This window comes from Watersipora subatra, chromosome 7 (assembly GCF_963576615.1).
Source record: "Watersipora subatra chromosome 7, tzWatSuba1.1, whole genome shotgun sequence".
Classification (NCBI taxonomy): Eukaryota; Metazoa; Bryozoa; class Gymnolaemata; order Cheilostomatida; family Watersiporidae; genus Watersipora; species Watersipora subatra.
Window position 1 is genome coordinate 58,463,539 of NC_088714.1, and position 20,578 is coordinate 58,484,116.

The 20,578-nt window shown below is 37.0% G+C and overlaps 1 protein-coding gene across 1 annotated transcript; it reads left to right on the top strand.

Annotated features, from left to right (window-relative positions):
- Positions 1–184: 184 nt before the first annotated feature.
- On the top strand, positions 185–20,355 carry LOC137399993 (serum paraoxonase/arylesterase 2-like). The gene is made up of 9 exons (XM_068086283.1): positions 185–299; positions 2,641–2,714; positions 3,628–3,686; positions 5,769–5,946; positions 10,899–11,013; positions 13,283–13,480; positions 16,900–16,975; positions 17,877–18,014; positions 19,794–20,355. Exons 1-9 carry the CDS (start codon positions 229–231, stop codon positions 19,965–19,967), a joined length of 1,083 nt encoding a protein of 360 aa, XP_067942384.1. The 5' UTR covers positions 185–228; the 3' UTR covers positions 19,968–20,355.
- The last annotated feature ends 223 nt before the right edge of the window (positions 20,356–20,578 follow it).

Here is a 20,578-nt window from a genome sequence, read left to right on the forward strand (position 1 = left end):
ACCCTCCCTTTTGCTTTATTGCCTTGACCTTACGGAGTTGCATTTTCCAAGATATTTCGGGAGGTAATTGTACATGCACTGTAAGTTCAGAAGCTATAGAATTTTAGCTCAAAATATAACTTTTTATCATCGATATATCGCCGGCGCTCCGTATAGGTACCAAAATTAAAAATTCCAAAACGAGGACTATTATATGTTTAATATCCACGTTTACTAGAATCACCTGTCATGAACGTGTTTGTGAAATTTTTGTTTCTGGGCTGTGCTGTTGTTGTAGCTCGCTACTTATGGAGCTTTTGGTGAGTTATTTTCTTTTGGACTAGCTATAAATAGTTACAATCATATTTGCATCCATACCTGCCAACTCTCACGCATTGGGCGTGAGACTCCCGCAATCACCCCAAGAAAAAGTGAAAATGCGTGAGATTTTTGCCTCAATTTCCACAATTTTATATATACTATCATTGACACATCAATTGCCCCAAACCAAATCTCTCGCATTGCCCCACTTTTGGGTTGGTAGGCCTGTTTGCATCCGTCTTTTAGTTTTTGTAAGAATGGAAGAAATCCCTTGTTAACTATGAATGTTGCATATGTATATTCAGCTTCAGCCTTTATGAAGCATCTTACAAAACCGTTTGATGAACTGTTGTTTTGGTATTACTAGTGGCCTTGAGTATGTCTATAGAAGTGGACGATGTACTGTTATTACTAATATGATGAACCTATTGTCTCCTGCGATTGATTTACTTGTTGATATCCTCCAAAAAGCAATGGTTTTCACTGGGGTGAGCAATTCAGAGTTGGTCTTTTTCGGTAAAAGCTCAAAAAAGCAATTAGTTTTTGCATGAGCTGTTCCACCACTACAACACAACTGTAGCCTATGCAGTTGGATTTAATTGAGAAGATTCAGCAAGTAATGCTTTGGCTTGCAGTATTAATATTTTCTAATATATACCAATTCGCTATTTGAAACAAACTTTTTCGGTGCAGTTTTAGGCTGTTTTTACTGATGTTTTTATAGTGGCTCTGCATTGTACTATAGCAAGATCTTGAAGCAAGTTATTCATTGCCACCAACTCAGTTGGAGCTCATGCAGGATACTAAGGGATATGTAGGGGTTAAGAATATTTCAGTTAAGTTAAACATGTATCAAAGAGAGCTACTGTCGTGGTGTTTGCACAATTACCGTATAACATTTCAGCAGATAAAATGTTACAAGGAGTGAAAAGGAAGTGGCAATTACAGTAATACTTACGACCTGTTGTACTTACTTACACTATGTCATATCATACACTCTGTTATATCATACACTCTGTTATATCATACACTCTGTTATATCATACACTCTGTTACATCATACACTCTGTTACATCATACACTCTGTTACATCATACACTCTGTTATATTATACACTCTATTACATTATACACCCTATTATATCATACACTCTGTTATATCATACACTCTGTTATATCATACACTCAGCTATATCTTACACTCTGTTATATCATACACTCTGTTATATCATACACTCTGTTACATCATACACTCTGTTACATCATACACTCTGTTACATCATACACTCTGTTATATCATGCACTCTGTTATATCATACACTCTGTTATATCTTACACTCTGTTATATCATACACTCTGTTATATCATACACTCTGTTATATCATACACTCTGTTACATTATACACTCTGTTACATCATACACTCTGCTATATCTTACACTCTGCTATATCTTACACTCTGTTGTGTCATACACTCTGTCATCACTAGCTTATTTTTAATGTTTACTTGTTGATTATAGTGAGTGGATTAGTAAGACGTGACCAATCCATTAGCTTCTAGACACGGGTTGCTTCTCTTACCAGAATAACCACATAATGACTAACTGTTAAGTTGTGTTTGTGGTAAGTCTAAGTATTGAGAGGCTAATCTACTGAACTTGTGAACTCAGGACTTGGGCCAATAGGTTGTGATCAAAACTAATCTCAAACTAAAAACTAGATCAAAACAGCTGCATATTCAAGTCTGAATTTGTAAATACAAAGTTAGATTTCAATGTTCTCACTTATCACAAGTCACAAATGAGAAGCACCAAGCAATAATTCATAGTTCTCTTCCTTGATTCTATGTATGAACTAGCTGTGCTACTCATCGCTGATCGATTAATAAAAATCAGCTTATAAACAATGAAAAGTAATGACAGTTCCCTGACACTTGCTTTTAGCCTGGCAAATTGCCAATGGAAAATTTTAGTAAGCTATCTCATGACAATCGCGTACTTAACACAATCACCCTGCGTGGTATGCAAAGCCGTTGGGTATGTGCTACAATATGGCGACTCATGTCGTCAAGCTTTCAACTTATTCTCTGTGGCCTATTGGGTGGGGTATCAGACTGGTGAATGGTAGGGTTTGAGATCAAGTCTTTTTCGGTACGGATTCCTTATTCCAATATTTTAATAGCTATAGGCCTACGGACATACTTTGAGACATATATATGTATAGATAGATACATTGCTGTTTACATTGCGTCATAAGTACAGCTGAAAACTGTGACTGGGAACTAACTCAGGATTACATTATACGTGTGCTAGTAATGCAAGGTGCATTATTGCTTTTTATAGGTTTCATATGAATGGCTATGGAAATGAAGTTATTAAGCATTATCCTGGCAAGTGTGAACTTGTCAAAGGTTTTCGTAAGTATTTGCTATGCATATTTATTTGTGTTGAAAGCAATATCATAGTTTTTTATCTTTGGAAATTACTATAATTTAGCATTAAATCACCCGATCCAACTATGAAGACGAGAAAAGGCAATGTGGTGACTTGGTTTCATTTGTTGAACTCGTATAGAATTGTCTGTCCTCCAGGGGGACAAAGCTGCTGTGATCAAGCAGGTTGCATTTGATGTCACATGGTTTAGACTAGTTTTTATTCCACCAATGATAAGTCCTTACAATTAAATGTATTGTGTTGCACAGTGTGTAGACACGCAAACTAAGCTATGTGTTTGACTTGTTTCTCACTTTAGCGCGATGAAGTATCGGATTTTGAGATATTAGTTAGACTTCAGTCAATCCTCGCTTTTACGATTTTCACATCTCCGCACTTTCAATTTTCTGGACAACGTTTAGGTCCGGACAACGTTTAGGTCCGGACGATGGTCTGTCCGACGAATGACAACTTTGATCGGTCGGTCGCTCTAACCATAGACGACGCTTGAGTTCTCTACCAGTGGTATACTGTAATTTCCATTTGTTAAATAATATTATTGCTGCTATTAATATTATACTGTACCCTATTGTTTGTATAATTATATTTTAGTTTGTCATGTATACTGTACATGTATACTGTACATTGTATATGTGTGCGAGACAATATAGCCTGTTTAATGTATAGTACTAAATGTTCTTTTTTTAACTTTCTCAGTATCTGAATTTGACTCGGTCTGTATCAGTCCTAACACATGAGGATTGCCTGCATTTTTATTACATTTTTAATGAGTGTAGGTCAGCTTGAAAGTCCAGTGCATTGGTATTGACAGCTTTATGACTGAATGATGTTTCGATGCAAGTCCAGTTACTCCATTTTGATGTGCTTGTATTTTAGAGACAGATGGCTCAGAGGACATGACGCTCCTTCCTTCTGGCCAGTTGATCATCTCTTCAGTAAGGCTGAAATCACTCATTTATTTTCAAGTGATGTAGTTGCCATCATGCAGCTGCTATGGCTGACATGCTGAGGGCATTGTCCAGTCTAGCGAAGTTAGGCCTGTATTATGTCATCGCAACGTTTGACTGCAGATGCTGGTATTAAAGCCTGGTTTTCATATGACAGCGCAAGGCGCGCAACAAGGCGCACGACGTCGTGCGTGGGTCAGCTGTGATGTGGAAACGTCAACGCACGACGATCGCGCGACGGGCGTACGCTGATCGCAAAGATCAAACAGAAAGGATCCTTGCGACGGGTGCGCGCGATGATGTATCCCACAATACACCGCTCGACTTTTTCAACCTATCCCACAATTCAAACCGAGAGCTGGTTTCTGAAGACATCGGTCTCCCGTACGAAAGAGTAAGCCTGGTTTTCATATGACAGCTCAAGGTCGCAACGGATGGCTGTTTTCCAAAGAAATCAGTCTCCTGTATGAAAAAGTAAGGAAATTACCGACCCTGTCCAATGCAAGCATGGCTCCTAGGCGCTCTATGGAAACACTGCGTCGCAGCCCAAGAAATGCTTTGCGCACGATCATTGGGCTGCGCACGATCATTGCTCCATCATATGGAAACCAGGCTTTAGCCACGAACTGAACATACATGTAGGCTTGTTAAGGCACAGTGTTCATTAATGCCCACTCACACTATCACTCAAATCAACGTTTATTTGTGGATGGAGTGCAATGATTAGGATTAGCTGTTTTGATGTCATCACCAATGATTAAATGTACATATTATGAGGGATTAGCTGTAGGTGATCACTAACCAACTAGAAATTACGAAGTTGCATCGATGATATCGCAGGACCTTCTGTTATATTTAAGTTATCTGATTATGTATTTCATTATGAATATTAATTCATAATAATATTTGTTGACATATAATATTGTCATTCATATGAATTGATTTATTTTCACAATTGTTGAAATATGATCCGATGCGGTCAACAAACAGCCAATCAAGATGCTAACAGTTGTGATCATCCTGTGTCGAAGTTCAACATGTTGAAAGTTCATCGCATTGTCGCTAACAACGCCTACGTTAGCCGCTCATCGCAAAATGATGTCATAGCAGCCATCATTGCAGTCAATTGAGCAGCTAATCGTCGATTTGAGCGATAGTGTGCGCTGGCCTTGAATACACTGTTCACTACAGCACCACACAGCAACTCTGCTAATCTGTAAATATTTTCATGAGAGATTGGTGCTTCTCATGCTTACCTTCAGGGTTGGACTTAGCCTGTCTTGGCAAACTGTTGTTTTTGCGGAGTTGTCCCAGTCGAGCGGAGCGAGCAAAACAAGAGCTTGTCACGATACGCATTGCACCTGATTCATCAGCTGCACTGAAAGGGAGTTGTTCTCTTCCATCTATGCGGTTTGGCTGCAATGTTATGTCAGTCGCTCCATTGGTAATCATAACTGATTTAGCCCACAAATGTAGGCTATGTAGAAAAAATAAGATAAAGATGTTTAACCAGGGACCAATCTCTGCAGAAAACTTTAGTAGAACTTTAGAATAAAATTAATTAAAAATAAAATCAATAAGAACAAATAAAACTGACTGATACAAACATAGAAATAACACTGACTGATCGCACAAATAACAACATGTTTAGTTGCTGTTGTTGCCTAAGTTCTTAAGTTCTACTAAAGAGACCCCAAAAACTGGTCTCTGGTTAAATGTTTTTATCTTATTTTTTCCTATATAAATTTTTGGGCGAACTCCGTTATGATTACCAATGGAGCGACTGACATAACATCGCAGCCAAGCCGCATAGATGGAAGAGAACAACTCCCTATAAGTGCAGCTGATGCATCAGATGCACTACATCTTGTGACAAGCTGTTGTTTTGCTCGATCCGCTCGCCGGGGAACAACTCCGCAAAAACAACAGTTTGTCAAGACAGGCTAGGTTGGACTTTATGTGGAGCTCTGATTATTCGTGTAAGATCCGAAGTGTCAACCCTAACAGAGGTTGTTTCTAAGATTTCTCTTTCTTCCATCTTCATAATGGCTACAAGAGCTCCTTTTTTAGGGCATTGGCTGGGAAGGTTTGCGTGACTTTGACTACAGTAAAAATGTGGCCATGGGAGGCATGTATGTTATGGACACTGCTAGTAGTACTAACACCGTCACAAAGCTGAAAATGGAAGGTTGGCCAGCCGATAGTCATTTTGAACCGCATGGCATCGATCATTGGATCAATGCTGACAGTGAGTATTGTTATTTATATATTTTCTATTATTGTAGCTCCTTATGCTGCCAAAAGGCTCTGGTTACACCCGCGCTTATGTTAGGCCTGCTGGAAATTAGCTATACGTTCTGCAGTGGATCATTTTTGCTAATTAACAACCTCAAAAAGAAACTTGCACAGAGTTTTATTAGATGTTATTAAAAGATATCAATATTTTTTTATCGGTTGCGATTGTTTTTAATAGTAAAGTGATTTGACTACCCGGATGTTCTAAAATTAAAATCGACAAAACTTGATTGCAGTTAAAATGCTCAGAAGGAAATACGTATGAAATGACGTCACGAATAGCTATAGTTGATATCAGCTATTGCGTTCAAGTTGCAGGGTTTCGCATTTCTATTCTGTCCGTCTCATTGCAACTACAGATGTCATAAACACACTTTCGCAAGATCTGAGCATTTTTGCCGTGATCAAGTTTTGTCGATTTAGCATTCAGCTTATATCACCTGTCGTAAGTCAGTGTTAATCACACAACTCTTCAGTGATCGTCCACGATAGCAATGTTCACATGTTCAAATACGTTTACATCGACAAATAGTCTGCGTCATACAATGCAGTCGCTGAAACGATGAAATAGTCTCGCAGAAACTGTCAAGAAAAAATATAAATCAAGCAATCCGCGATGGCCAATCACCACTGCCGAAGTGGTGCACAATTCACAAGATGTTCAGTGAACTATTGGGAAAGGTTGACTGCTGCAATCCTTCTCATAGTGTCTGTGTTGCCTGGCCGATGCCATTGTTTACTGTGCACATAGTCAAGGAATAATCGTCGAGTGGACAACACGGAAATACGTTGATATAATGTGAGCGAGCCGTTCAGCTCCACAGTTACTGACTTGTTGAGTGTCCTTCTATCAGCTGCTAAAACTTTATCTTGTCAGTTAATTATCACATGTGCTGAAAGGTGACAACAGGCTTGTCAAAGTCTTATCTATTTTAGAAGATTCATAGGCAAGCTATGCGTAAGATCGAGAGAAATATGTGCATAAGAAATCTTGGACGCTGGTATGCCAGCTTTATTATAGGTTATTGACTTGTTTAATAGCCTACATGCATCAATTCCATCAAGGTAGTTGAGATGGGCTGCCCTCAGCTATCTAGGAACAAAAGTAAACTGTAGATATCATGCCTGGTTTTATACTATTACGATATGGAACTTGTTGGATCACATTACCTATCTGATATATGGCTGAACTGTCAATTATAAAAATGTTACGGGGCATAAGCCACTCTTAAATTTTAGGCAAGAGCATCAACTAAAGAGATATGCCAAGGTGCACATCTCCTGCATATATAAGCATATATTTGCTGCCAATGTTTGATTTGGCAGGTTAATATGTTGAAGTTTGTTTTATTTTTGCTATGGTATGTTCACTATTCCTTTTAGTGACTAAAAGTTCTGTGTTTTAATTGTGATGATGAATAAAAAGTTGTATATCAGAGTTCACAAAACCTAAAGTTTAGCTGAAAGCATCACTTTTGCTTTACAAATGTGTTGAGCTGCTTAAGGTTGCAGTACACATTAATCAAACCATTATTTTATTTTGTTTTTCAAATACTGTAAAATAGAGATTTATTTTACAGTATTTCAAAAATGGCGCTCTATTTTTCAACCCTTTTCTTAGAGTGGCGCTTTATTTGAGGTGACGTTCAAATAAAGGGTGTCGTATTTTTCAATCACTCCGTCAGAATATTGAGGAGACAAATTTAACCCTTTCATGAGCTAATCGAATGTCACCTATATTTTGCACTCTCTTATGGGTGGAGGGACATTAAGCCTTTGGATGGAAGAAATTTGGTAACCTACCTCCAACTTGTCGTAGCTCTCGTAATAAATAATAAATATGCATGGGGAAGCTGATACATGTCTCTACTAGTTGATATCGATTGCTTGCAATTAGCCTTCGATAATTTTATAGCCTGCGTTGCAACTTGTTGGAGCTTTCAAGTTTTTTATTTCATTTTAAATTTGAAGGCATATTTTCATTTTATAACTATTATTTAATAAGTTGCGTTAAGGCTCATTGCACTCATCGATATGTTAGCTAAAGTTTGCAGCCAAAACAAGCTTTTTATGTGCAATAGAAACATAATTACAAATATCCGATCCATTGTAAGCCAAGTTCATATTAGTGCAATGATTTTATCAAATAATATGCTATAAATCTGCAAATTTATAAGTTATATAATAATAGTGTAATAATAAACTATTAAATGCTACAAATATATATTCAAGAACAAGTGGCATAAACAAACCATATTTATAATACATTCAGAAACAAAAATCAACATTTTAAAACAAAAATTAATGTTTTTAAAACAAAAATATCAGCATCATTTGTTCAGCCAGTTGCGTTCTGATTGTTGTTTTCGTTGGAAACCATTTCATATTCTTCTTGTTGTTCAACACCTTCCACAGTTTCTTCTTACATCAACTCCCCTTCCGCACAGCTGAGCTAGTCAATATTAGGGTCCAAACAATTTTTAGCAGAGCAAAACTTACACCATGTACTTTAGAGAAACCAAGTGTAATCAAACTAACCTCAAAATATGTAGCAGTGCAGATTCCATCGTAAATGCAAAAAATCTTTTCATATACTGTACATCGAAGTATCAGAACTGTGTTAAAAAGGACCTCTTATTAGCCTGATACATTTACTAATTATTTCTACGGTGTTGCATTTAAAGTTTTAACAAAAAACCGTAAAAGCTTGAAGTTGAAAAACAGACTTTCATACGAACAGAAACAACAAACGAATTGTATCATTATTAGTGCGGTTTTGTGAACACTTTTTTACTGATCACTTGCAATTATGGGTTCATAATGATCAAGAATGTCAAATAGTGGTACTCAAATAGAAGTGGCGTTCAAATAGAAGTGGCGCTCAAATAGAAGTGACGCTCAAATAGAAGTGGTGCTCAAATAGAAGTGGTGCTCAAATGGAAGTGTCGCTCAAATAGAAGTGGTGCTCAAATAGAAGTGGTGCTCAAATAGAAGTGGCGCTCAAATAGAAGTGGCGCTCAAATAGAAGTGGCGCTCAAATGGAAGTGGCGCTCAAATAGAAGTGGCGCTCAAATAGAAGTGGCGCTCAAATAGAAGTGGCGCTCAAATAGAAGTGGCGCTCAAATAGAATTGGCGCTCAAATAGAAGTGGCGCTCAAATAGAAATGGCGCTCAAATAGAAGTGGCGCTCAAATAGAAGTGGCGCCCAAATAGAAGTGGCGCTCAAATAGAAGTGGCGCTCAAATAGAAGTGGCGCTCAAATAGAAGTGGCGCTCAAATAGAAGTGGCGCTCAAATAGAAGTGGCGCTCAAATAGAAGTGGCGCTCAAATAGAAGTGGCGCTCAAATAGAAGTGGCGCTCAAATAGAAGTGGCGCTCAAATAGAAGTGGCAGTCAAATAGAAGTGACGCTCAAATAGAAGTGGCGCTCAAATAGAAGTGGCAGTCAAATAGAAGTGACGCTCAAATAGAAGTGGCGCTCAAATAGAAGTGGCGCTCAAATAGAAGTGGCGCTCAAATAGAAGTGGCGCTCAAATAGAATTGGCGCTCAAATAGAAGTGGCGCTCAAATAGAAATGGCGCTCAAATAGAAGTGGCGCTCAAATAGAAGTGGCGCCCAAATAGAAGTGGCGCTCAAATAGAAGTGGCGCTCAAATAGAAGTGGCGCTCAAATAGAAGTGGCGCTCAAATAGAAGTGGCGCTCAAATGGAAGTGGTGCTCAAATAGAAGTGGCGCTCAAATAGAAGTGGCGCTCAAATAGAAGTGACGCTCAAATAGAAGTGGCGCTCAAATGGAAGTGGCGCTCAAATGGAAGTGGCGCTCAAATAGAAGTGGCGCTCAAATAGAAGTGGCGCTCAAATAGAAGTGGCGCTCAAATGGAAGTGGCGCTCAAATAGAAGTGGCGCTCAAATAGAAGTGGCGCTCAAATAGAAGTGGCGCTCAAATAGAAGTGGCGCTCAAATAGAATTGGCGCTCAAATAGAAGTGGCGCTCAAATAGAAATGGCGCTCAAATAGAAGTGGCGCTCAAATAGAAGTGGCGCCCAAATAGAAGTGGCGCTCAAATAGAAGTGGCGCTCAAATAGAAGTGGCGCTCAAATAGAAGTGGCGCTCAAATAGAAGTGGCGCTCAAATAGAAGTGGCGCTCAAATAGAAGTGGCGCTCAAATAGAAGTGGCGCTCAAATAGAAGTGGCGCTCAAATAGAAGTGGCGCTCAAATAGAAGTGGCGCTCAAATAGAAGTGGCGCTCAAATAGAAGTGGCGCTCAAATAGAAGTGGCGCTCAATTAGAAGTGGCGCTCAAATAGAAGTGGCGCTCAAATAGAAGTGGCGCTCAAATAGAAGTGGCGCTCAAATAGAAGTGGCGCTCAAATAGAAGTGGCGCTCAAATAGAAGTGGCAGTCAAATAGAAGTGACGCTCAAATAGAAGTGACGCTCAAATAGTGGTGGCATTCGTCTGAAGGTGGCATTCGTCTGAAGGTGGCATTCGTCTGAAGGTGGCATTTAAATACAGGTTTTACGATGTATTAAATTATTTATCATTTTGTCCTGATTTCAAATATATAAACCGAAAAGTTGTAAAATTATGTATTGGAATGATTATGTAGGCTAAATTTCGAACGTGTCACTGTTTTAATGTTTGAAGATAACAATCTCTACAGATATGATCCCATTACACACGTTTTTATTTTTTATTTCAAGTCATACGCATGTATAATAATAATAATACAGTATATAATTTATGGCTATCGATTAAATTCACAATGAGTAACAGTGTTGTAGATGAGAATATTGGTTTTCAACTTAGGGGTCCAGTTTATTTTGTACACCACTATATAATTATTAATAGTAGTGCTCAGCAACTCCCGCAACTCAATTTGTACTTGAACTTATCCTCCTCATATACTTATAGATTCTGTATCGATATTCGTTGTTATACATACTCCGGAACGAGTTGCCCGATTTTTGTATGACGGTAAAGACAAGCTGACCTTGAAAAAGATTTATAGAAACCCACTGATGGTGAAGTAAGTTGCTGCCTCATTAGTTTTTCAAGAATGTGCATGTCAACTTTCAAATTACTTCAGTTTTTTTAACACATGTATTTTCAGTTAAGGTTAGTAAGGCTATGCTAAAATTAAGATAAGACATTCCTCCTGATATCCACAAGGATCAGTTCCGTAGTGATGGCAGGTCACAGTCTCTGGACAAATACTATGCAAATTTGTAACCCATAATTAATAATACGCATAGCGAAAGTACCATTATCTGTTTCAGCGCTCATCTACATGTATGTTTCACTGCTGAAAAAAACATTCAAATGAGCTTTTTAGTTTTTTGGTGTTTTTCAGTGTATCTCCTCATTCTCTACTTGGTCTTCCTTTTATTCCTGTTTCATATTAGGTGAGTCGAACCTTCTGTGATATTGATTGGCCATTATTGAACTGGAGATTCTGACAGTCGCTATGTTAGTTGTTAGTTCTGGTTAGTTCATGTTAGATATCTGGCTGTTACATACATGTTAACTATCTCTGTACAACATGTTAGATATCTGGATGTTACGTACATGTCAACTATCTCTGTATAACATGTTAGAGATCTGGATGTTACATACATGTCAACTATCTCTGTATAGCATGTTAAATACATCTATGTTACATGCCAACTATCTCTGTATAACATGTTAAATACATCTATGTTACATGCCAACTATCTCTGTTTAACATGTTAGATATCTGGATATTACATGCCATCTATCTCTGTATAACATGTTAGATATCTGGATATTACATGCCATCTATCTCTGTATAACATGTTAGATATCTGGATATTACATGCCATCTATCTCTGTATAACATGTTAGATATCTGGATATTACATGCCACCTATCTCTGTATAACATGTTAGATACCTCTATGTTACATCCCATCTATGTATAACATATTAGATATCTGGATATTACATGCCACCTATCGCTGTATATACAGAGATATTAAATCATAAACCTGGTTTACAAGTAGTAGGCCTTATGAAAAATATGGTTGGTTACAGATAACGACACTGTAAATGTAACTAACCGTAGATGTAACCATTCATATTTTCAGTACTAAATACAGTAAATCCTCACTTTACAATTAATGAGACCGGCATCTTCGGCGATAACTGAAAATCTGCTAAATAGAAACTAATTTCTCCAAAGTGTATGTATGAGCCAAATTTAAACACCAGAACACTTAAACTGCTTTCTAAACATGTAGTTATTTCCTATATAATAAGTAATAAGTGAGTAAATTGAAGTTATCTTCATTGACTTTCAGTTTATATTTTAACTTCAGTTCCAGTATTGTAAACCAGAGAATGCACTTTACATAGTACGGGCGTAGTTTGAACTTCATCTGGTCTGAATATTCATACTTTTGATTAACTGGGTTCTTTGTGAGAATGAAGTCACGTGTTTGTAATTTATGAGATTTATGTGCATTTATGTATTTTAATTTACTTAAAGTTCTATTAATTTGCTTTGTTTAACGAACATTTTTAACTGCAAAGTACTGAAACCGCAACAGGTCAGTCACGAAGTAGTTAGGATTACTAGAGTCATTCATCTATGGCCATTTCTACTTTACTTTTAATTGTTTCAAGTTATCGTAAATGCTCATGTATAAGCCTCACCTGTGAACTTTTCTTTAAAGGTTTGGTGTGCTACTTATATATGCAATCTAGAAATTATATCTGTAAACCAGTTCAGGGTTAAGGTACCGTTTAAAATGTGCAAATGTTAAGAATAACTTAATCAACAATTATATCCAGTACTTCTACTCCAGCACTTGATTTCGTTCGTTAGGCTGTTTTTTGTTGATGCCAAAAACTGCAACAGCATTTCGGACGGTTGTTTTCAAAGTTATGTTCACAACATTCAATTTAAATGTGACTGGCGTCGTATTTCACCTTTCTCGATAACAGGGGTTTAAAACATGCTTGCTGATGTGGTACTTGTTTAGAGTGGTTTGCTGAAGGCATACCACTTTCTCAGCAAAGGTGAGGGCACTCATTTGTCACAACGCATGCGTGTGACAAGAGACGGGAGACTTTAATTGTGTCGAATGAATGAAAAACAGTGGTTGCTGCTTATACAAGTTGCATGACTGTAGCTCCAAAAACAACCTTCAAAGTTTCGAATGTGGCTTATGCAGGGTGGCAGCTTATGTACGAGGATTTATGATATAGCAAAGTCAAAGGTTATTCATTTACTAGGCATCAGCTGAAAGAAAATGTGTTCTAAATTTGAATTTTTAGCATAAACTCTGTGGCGGCACAAGGGGAGGACAGTTTCTATTTAACAAACCTATTCAACGCTGAGGCTGGAAACATGCTCTCCACTTTGTTGGAGATTTTCTCCAGCCCTGGAGGCCACGTTGTACATGTCAAGGGAGACGACTACAAGCCAGCCGCTGCCGGCTTTTTTATGTCTAATGGAATCACCTCAGACGAAAAGTATGTGCATACATTTGGTATATATATTTATATATATATATACAGTATAGTATATACATGTATATATAAATATAATAATATACTCACTTTTTATGACTTGGAAAGCTGGAGTAGAAAATAAGAGCTGCCGAGTGTGCTAAGTATGGAGTTGTCAGCAACTGAAATAGAGCATATGTTAGGTAAGGAGTTGTCTGCAACTGAAATAGAGCCGTAGAGTATGTTAGGTATGGAATTGTCTGCAACTGAAATAGAGCCGTAGAGTATGTTAGGTATGGAATTGTCTGCAACTGAAATAGAGCCGTAGAATATGTTAAGTTCGGAGTTGTCCCAAGATTTATATTATGGTTGTATCATTCACTTTTGCTTGGGTTGAAGTGAATAGTAAGATAGCGTACGACTTCGCATTTTATGGTGGCTAATAACGGATTGGGTAATAATTTGGGAGTTGTCTGACCTAAGAATGACAACTACACGTATATTAAGTGTTAGTGTGATACGATATGGAGGTATTTATAAAAAGGACACAACTCAGTAGCTAAGTAAGGACAGGAAGCAATTATTAAAATTATATTTGTTAACATTACAGTGCTAAAAAGTAATTGGAATCAATTATTATATAAACCTATGAAAGCTATTGAGATTATTGTTCTTCACAGCATATAGTGTACTATAGTGTACAGTAAAACCTCTGCTTAGCATATAGTGTAGTGTACAGTAAAACCTCTGTTTACCATATAGTATAGTGTACTGTAAAACCTCTGCTTAGCATATAGTATAGTGTACAGTAAAACCTCTGTTTAGAATATAATGTAGTGTACAGTAAAACCTCTGCTTAGCATCTAGTATAGTGTACAGTAAAACCTCTGCTTAGCATATAGTGTAGTGTACAGTAAAACCTCTGTTTACCATATAGTATAGTGTACAGTAAAACCTCTGCTTAGCGTATAGTATAGTGTACAGTAAGACCTCTGCTTAGCATATAGTATAGTGTACAGTAAAGCCTCCGTTTAGCATATAGTGTAGTTTACAGTAAACCCTCTGCTTAGCATATAGTGTAGCGTACAGTAAAACCTCTGCTTAGCATATCGTGTAGTGTACAGTAGAGCCTCTGCTTAGCATATAGTGTAGTGTACAGTAAAGCCTTTACTTACAAATTAATTCATATCACGGCCACTGTTCATTGAAGAATACAGTGTACTTGGTTTAATTTGTTCCACGCCGTAAAGCTCATGGTATCTCTTTAATAAATCCTACACGTGATTCCATATAGCATGAAAGAAATGCTTGATGTAAATGTGTAAGCAAAGAATCATTTGTACAAGTAATAATGTACGAAACAATAAAATGAAATGTTATATTGTTTACTCCGCCTTGGAGATACATGAATGAAAGTGTGAACTCGATATTACGTAGGTTTGGAGAGTGAGTGGTTAGAGGCAGCTTTAGGGGATAACAGCAGCATAATAGAATTTAACATAGACTAAGTCAAGTTTGAATGAATTTATTTTTTTGTTGTTCCTACATGTTCATTGGTAAATTTCAACATCCTCTTCACTTTCCCTACAAGTCTGTGATACAAATCTGAGAAATTTTGTAAATTACATCTAGTGTACAGTTAAATATTTGTTAGAAGTTTACGCTAACTGTTAGAAAATTCAGATGTTAGCTTAATCATGCATAAATGTTTGATTTTACGTGGAATAGTGCTGGGCAGTAGTACTTCTTGGCTGACAGATTTTTCGGGTATCAGGTTTGTTGATAAGGGTTTATGTCTAAAATTTCCAAACATCAGACATTTCTTAAAATATTTATTATTTTTTACTATTTTCTATCGACTGATATTCGTGCTCGCAGTGTTAACAGGCTGGTTGTTAAACGGTGTTTAGAGAGATAATAGACCAAGTTTTTGTTCACTCTACTTGACGGATCTGTGTACCAAAATCCGAATTTGCGAGTCAAAACCCGAGCTCGCAAGATCGAAACCCGAGCTCGCAACATCAAAACCCGAACTCGCAAGATTGAAATGTTCATATTTTCTATTATCCGAGACTCGAAAAAAGATAAACCCTCAAGTTCAATGAGTTTTCTTACCCGTGCCCAACACTAATGTGGAAGTTATAACAGTAACTAAATACTATGAGAATTAAAGGTGATATTGTACCTGTTGTACCTGTTTCAGAGACTGCCAGCTTCATGATTATGCAATCTTGACCATGGGAGTTGTTTACTTTATCTCCATCATTAGCTTCATCTTATCTTATCATCTCATAGCGTTTCAATATATGCAAATCTAGATCCTTTTACTTGTAGGCTGCAGGTTTGCGTCCATTACAAAAAAAGTCATGACTGCGCATTGATAACCAGATAACCCACTGCTGCCCAGATGTAAAATGCATTGCGCTTGAGGGAAAATTTTTATCTTGATATCTAATTGTTGCATTAGCAGTGCAGTAGCAGTAGTTAGCATGTCACAGCCATGCAGTATAGTTGCCTTACGTACTCTACTACTACTTGCGTACAATGCAGTATATATGCAGTATATATGCAGTGCAACTATTTTTAATGCGCAGTAATCAGTATTGTTTGCAGTGGGGTCTTACCAACTGCACAGTGTGCAGTGTCAGGTGCAGTTGGAATGTTGCTAGCGCGCATTTTTTAGCAATAATGCAGTACCATAGACCTATTAACTATTATACTATATTAACTATTGTAGTATAGTTGATAGGTCTATGTGCAGTACGTAGTAACTTTTGCATTGCACTGTACATACTCAGCACATTTTTGCTAAAACTTATAATAGAATCAGGTATTTAGTTGATTTTGACGCAACCGTAAATTGATTGCAGGATTTAAAATATTTATCGATCAAAATGGTGATAATGTCTGACTGTCTATTTCGAAATGATATAGGTGTTTAGAGCGCAAATTCATGAGCTTGCTGAACATGTACATATATGTAGCGTCTGAAAATTTTGTACAGTGCATTACAGGTGCCTGGAAAGCCAGCAGTTTTAGTTGATCCGCAGTATCAATGTCATACTAATGTGCAATTGCAGTGCATATGCAGTTCCAAGTTTTGAAGAATGCGCATTCACAGTATGCATGAGTTGCTAGGTTTCAGGTAATGCGTCATGAAAGGAAATACGCGGTAGATCGCTGTAGGCAATTTGAAGTAGGAGTGCACTTGCCTTTCTACTGCGCATTAGAAAGTTGTAATGCACTACAAAATTACTGCCTACTGCAATGTTCTAGTGCATCACAACCCTGCTAGGTTGTGAATTCATGTATTTATTCTGGCTTTACTAAGAGGTGGCATACTTTGGTATAATAGCATCACAAACGATACGTACAAGTACTACCATCATTCGCATTTGTACATATGTGTATATGCAATGCTAATATATAACTATCTTTTACAGGTATGTGTACGTGGCTACCCATGGTGCTGTTCAAATCTTTACCAAGAACGCTGACCACACACTCACAGTATTCAAGGTATATATGACCTCTTGTTCCAGTTTGTTGATTATATTAATACTTATAGCGATGTTAATGAAGAGCTCTCTTAGCTCTGGTGGGTAGTCATCCACAGCAGCTTCCTACTTTGCTGAATGACCATCAACTCTCTGGAGTCTATGCTCAAAACTTGAAGTATTTTTTAATAAAATTATTACATCGAAGCTACCTGCAAGCACTGCAGACTTACCGGTAAAACAAACCTGTAATGCCGAGAACCTGTCATTGAACAATGTCATAAAAATTATCACTTTGGTGTGTGGGCTCTTTGGTGTGTGAGTGAGAGAAAGAAAGAGATGTTTTCAACAATAAGTGAGTTGCTCTGAACAGCTGACTGGTAGTAATACTAATAGACATCTATGGTATACTATAAACAAGTGAGTTGCTCTGAACAACTGACTGCTAGTCATACAAATAGACATCTATGGTATACTATAAATAAGTGAGTTGCTCTGAACAGCTGACTGCTAGTAATACTAATAGACATCTATGGTATACTTTAAATAAGTGAGTTGCTCTGAACAGCTGACTGCTAGTAATACAAATAGACATCTATGGTATACTTTAAATAAGTGAGTTGCTCTGAACAACTGACTGCTAGTAATACAAATAGACATCTATGGTATACTTTAAATAAGTGAGTTGCTCTGAACAACTGACTGCTAGTAATACTAATAGACGTCTATGGTATACTTTCAATTTCGCTCAGCTGACTTTATTGAAGCTTCGCATGACGCAGTTTATTTAGTAGATCTTTTGGTTTTGTGAGGCAGCATGACGATGCTAAGAAGATAGTGTAGAAAGTTGACCATCTTAGAAAGCAGTTACCCCTTGAATTCTATCATATGATCACAGGATATGCAGGATGTCTTTTCTGTAGGTCATACCAGTGGAGGTTGGAAGTATTGATAACATAGTTCTGGATTCTGATGGAGATCTCTGGTTGGGCTGCCAGACCGTATTGGCGGATGCCTTTGCATACATGCAAAATTATAAGGAGCTAACCTGTGCATCTCAGGTATTTTTGGAAGCTGTCTCCTTTGTTTTAGTGATGAAACTTTATTGCATTATAGGTGTATTGCAGCATTGTCAATTGTAAACTAGTTAACATATTATCGTCTCTGTCTGAGCTTCTTTGCTTTTCTCAAGCCTTCACATAGCGTAAACGTAATGATATGTTTGTTGGTTTCATACATTGCCACAAAGATCTTCTTACACAAATGATTGTACTTAAATTACCAGTCAAACTTCTAATGTCCTGCTCAGCTGACGCTGTTAAATTTTAACTGACAGCATTTTAAAATTACATTTATTTAAACAAATATAGGATAGTTTGTTTTTTAGCAATGATTTTGGTATTAGAAGAACTAAAAATAAGCTGTGAAATAAGGCGGTCATTTTTCTAGCAAAACATGAATTACGATGTGAACACCCGCGATTAGTCAATTCGTGATGTGAGACATGAGTGCTTCTGTTGGTCAGCGTTCTTATACATTTCCACCATCTAGTCACCGCGCTACGTTGTTATGGTTACCCAACATGGCAGGTAATTGTAATGCCAAGTCGAAGCAGATTCCACAAAAATCACCAGTCTATGCCTTATTTATATATCCCGCATTAACTTTCGAGTGGTGGTTATAGAATTACACCAATCGGCTTGTCCATCCATCTTGTAGTATGTGCCAGCAAGAAATTCTTCTTTCACACAAATACGAAATTTAACAAATCGTCTGTAAAAATTCTTAACCATCATCTGTTTAAAACCTATCAACGGATGCTCTGTTTTCGTGACTAAGTATGTTGAACTTTTAGACAATCTTTTGATTCCAACCTGCGGCATTTTTGTGATAGCGGGAATTAACTGTTTGTTTTTGAGCTTTTAAGAGCTTGTAATCGCATTTCCACATATTTTGCACCTGCAACACAGTAGACTAAGACATTGTGAATCTTTTGATACCAAATAACTGTAATGTGAATTTTGTTGCAAGTCAACCTTTAAGATTTAGGTAAAAGTTAGGATGGTACACACACACGTGCACACACGCATGCATACACGATAATAAATTAGATATATAGATTAGGTCGCCTCTAAAGAATTTGGATTCGAAGTATTTTTAAAAATATTCAAGTCAAAACTCGCTTTATATGTGTTAAAATTAATGTTGTAAGACATTTTCTGACAAAGTAATTGTTCATGATTGAGAACAGTGAACAGATCATGAGCAATAACCAAATGTAGTAAAGTAGAAATTTGCTTTAGCTGTGCCGAAATCGACCTTTAAATCTGATAACAATGAAATGTTCTTTTACTCGGTGTAAATAAAAAGTTAGTTGTAATTCCTGCATCAGAAAGTCTTTAATCGGTGTAGAAGGTTTCTCTGTCGGAATCCTTAAAATGAGAGATATTGCTATTCTGTAGATGTGCTATTTGTGAGAGCACTTTTAAATCTAACACAAGACTTCTTCAAACCTATCATCACACATATATCTACTGATGCTTTGTCTTGATAAACATTTTTATATAAATTGACTCTCTTGTAAGGAGTTGCCTCTCCTATCAGCATACAACTCCTACATAGAACATTAATGACCTTCACAAAGTTTGCTATTTGCTCAAAAATTTATATATAAACCTTTTTTTCAAGTTGTCAGCTCTTGAATATTTAATCGGTGAAGCTTTCATACTAGGGTTTTCTGCCATAAGTAGAGCTGTTGTTTGTGAACAAGTAGGGAACCAGTGAACACGAGATTTTGCAGTTTATAATGTTTTATTCATTACGCAATTCATTTTTCTAAGGTTATTCGAATTCGACAACCTCTGGGGGCTGCTGAAAAAGAGTCTGTGTTTGCTGATGACGGCTCCATGCTTCAGGCTGTTTCTGTTGGGCTCTACGCCAAAGGAAAGCTTTTCATCGGAACTGTCATTGACAAGATGGCCTCCTGCGATGTTAACTACCTCCACGGAAAATAACTCGTATCCTGCTTTGGAAAGATTTTCGGAAGTTTCTCCTCATAATTTGAATAACGAGATAGCTTATTATATCCACCTCTTTTTCCAGTCTCTTAATAATAAGCCAATGTAAACTCCTAGTTTTATAATTCAGTATAATGAACAAAAAGATTAAATTGTTTATATTATTTTACACTTTCGTATAACTCACCGCTTCCTAACTTTGGTCTATTGCAATGCTATTTTTTATACATAATCGGAATTGAAATGTTATTGAGATATATTATTCTTGAAATGTTATATAATTGAAATGTTTTTTGCGGGAGATCCATTAGATTTAACACTGTAACTATGAGACTATTTGTGGTTATTGATGGCATTCCAATAATAACATCGCTACTAAAAAGGCGCCAAATGCTACTTTTGGTTTGCTAAAAACAACCACGTCCTAATTAAAATACTAAAACAACAGGTAAACAAAAAACTTGGTGAGTTTAAGATGCTTTCGTTGACCCAAAACTACTAAGCAGAAATCTTTCAAGATTTGGTAGCATAAAAAAACTTCTGGCCCAATATACTTGCCTTCATAGGTTTGGAAAATTCTGATAAAAGATTTTAGAAAATTTTGTAAT

Bases quoted from the DNA above. Each gene is read 5' to 3' on its own strand.
- LOC137399993 (XM_068086283.1), top strand. From the start codon at position 229: ATGAACGTGTTTGTGAAATTTTTGTTTCTGGGCTGTGCTGTTGTTGTA. The intron at 5,947-10,898 runs GTGAGTATTGTT...ATATACTTATAG, and splicing joins TCATTGGATCAATGCTGACA to ATTCTGTATCGATATTCGTT. The intron at 11,014-13,282 runs GTAAGTTGCTGC...TTGAATTTTTAG, and splicing joins AGAAACCCACTGATGGTGAA to CATAAACTCTGTGGCGGCAC.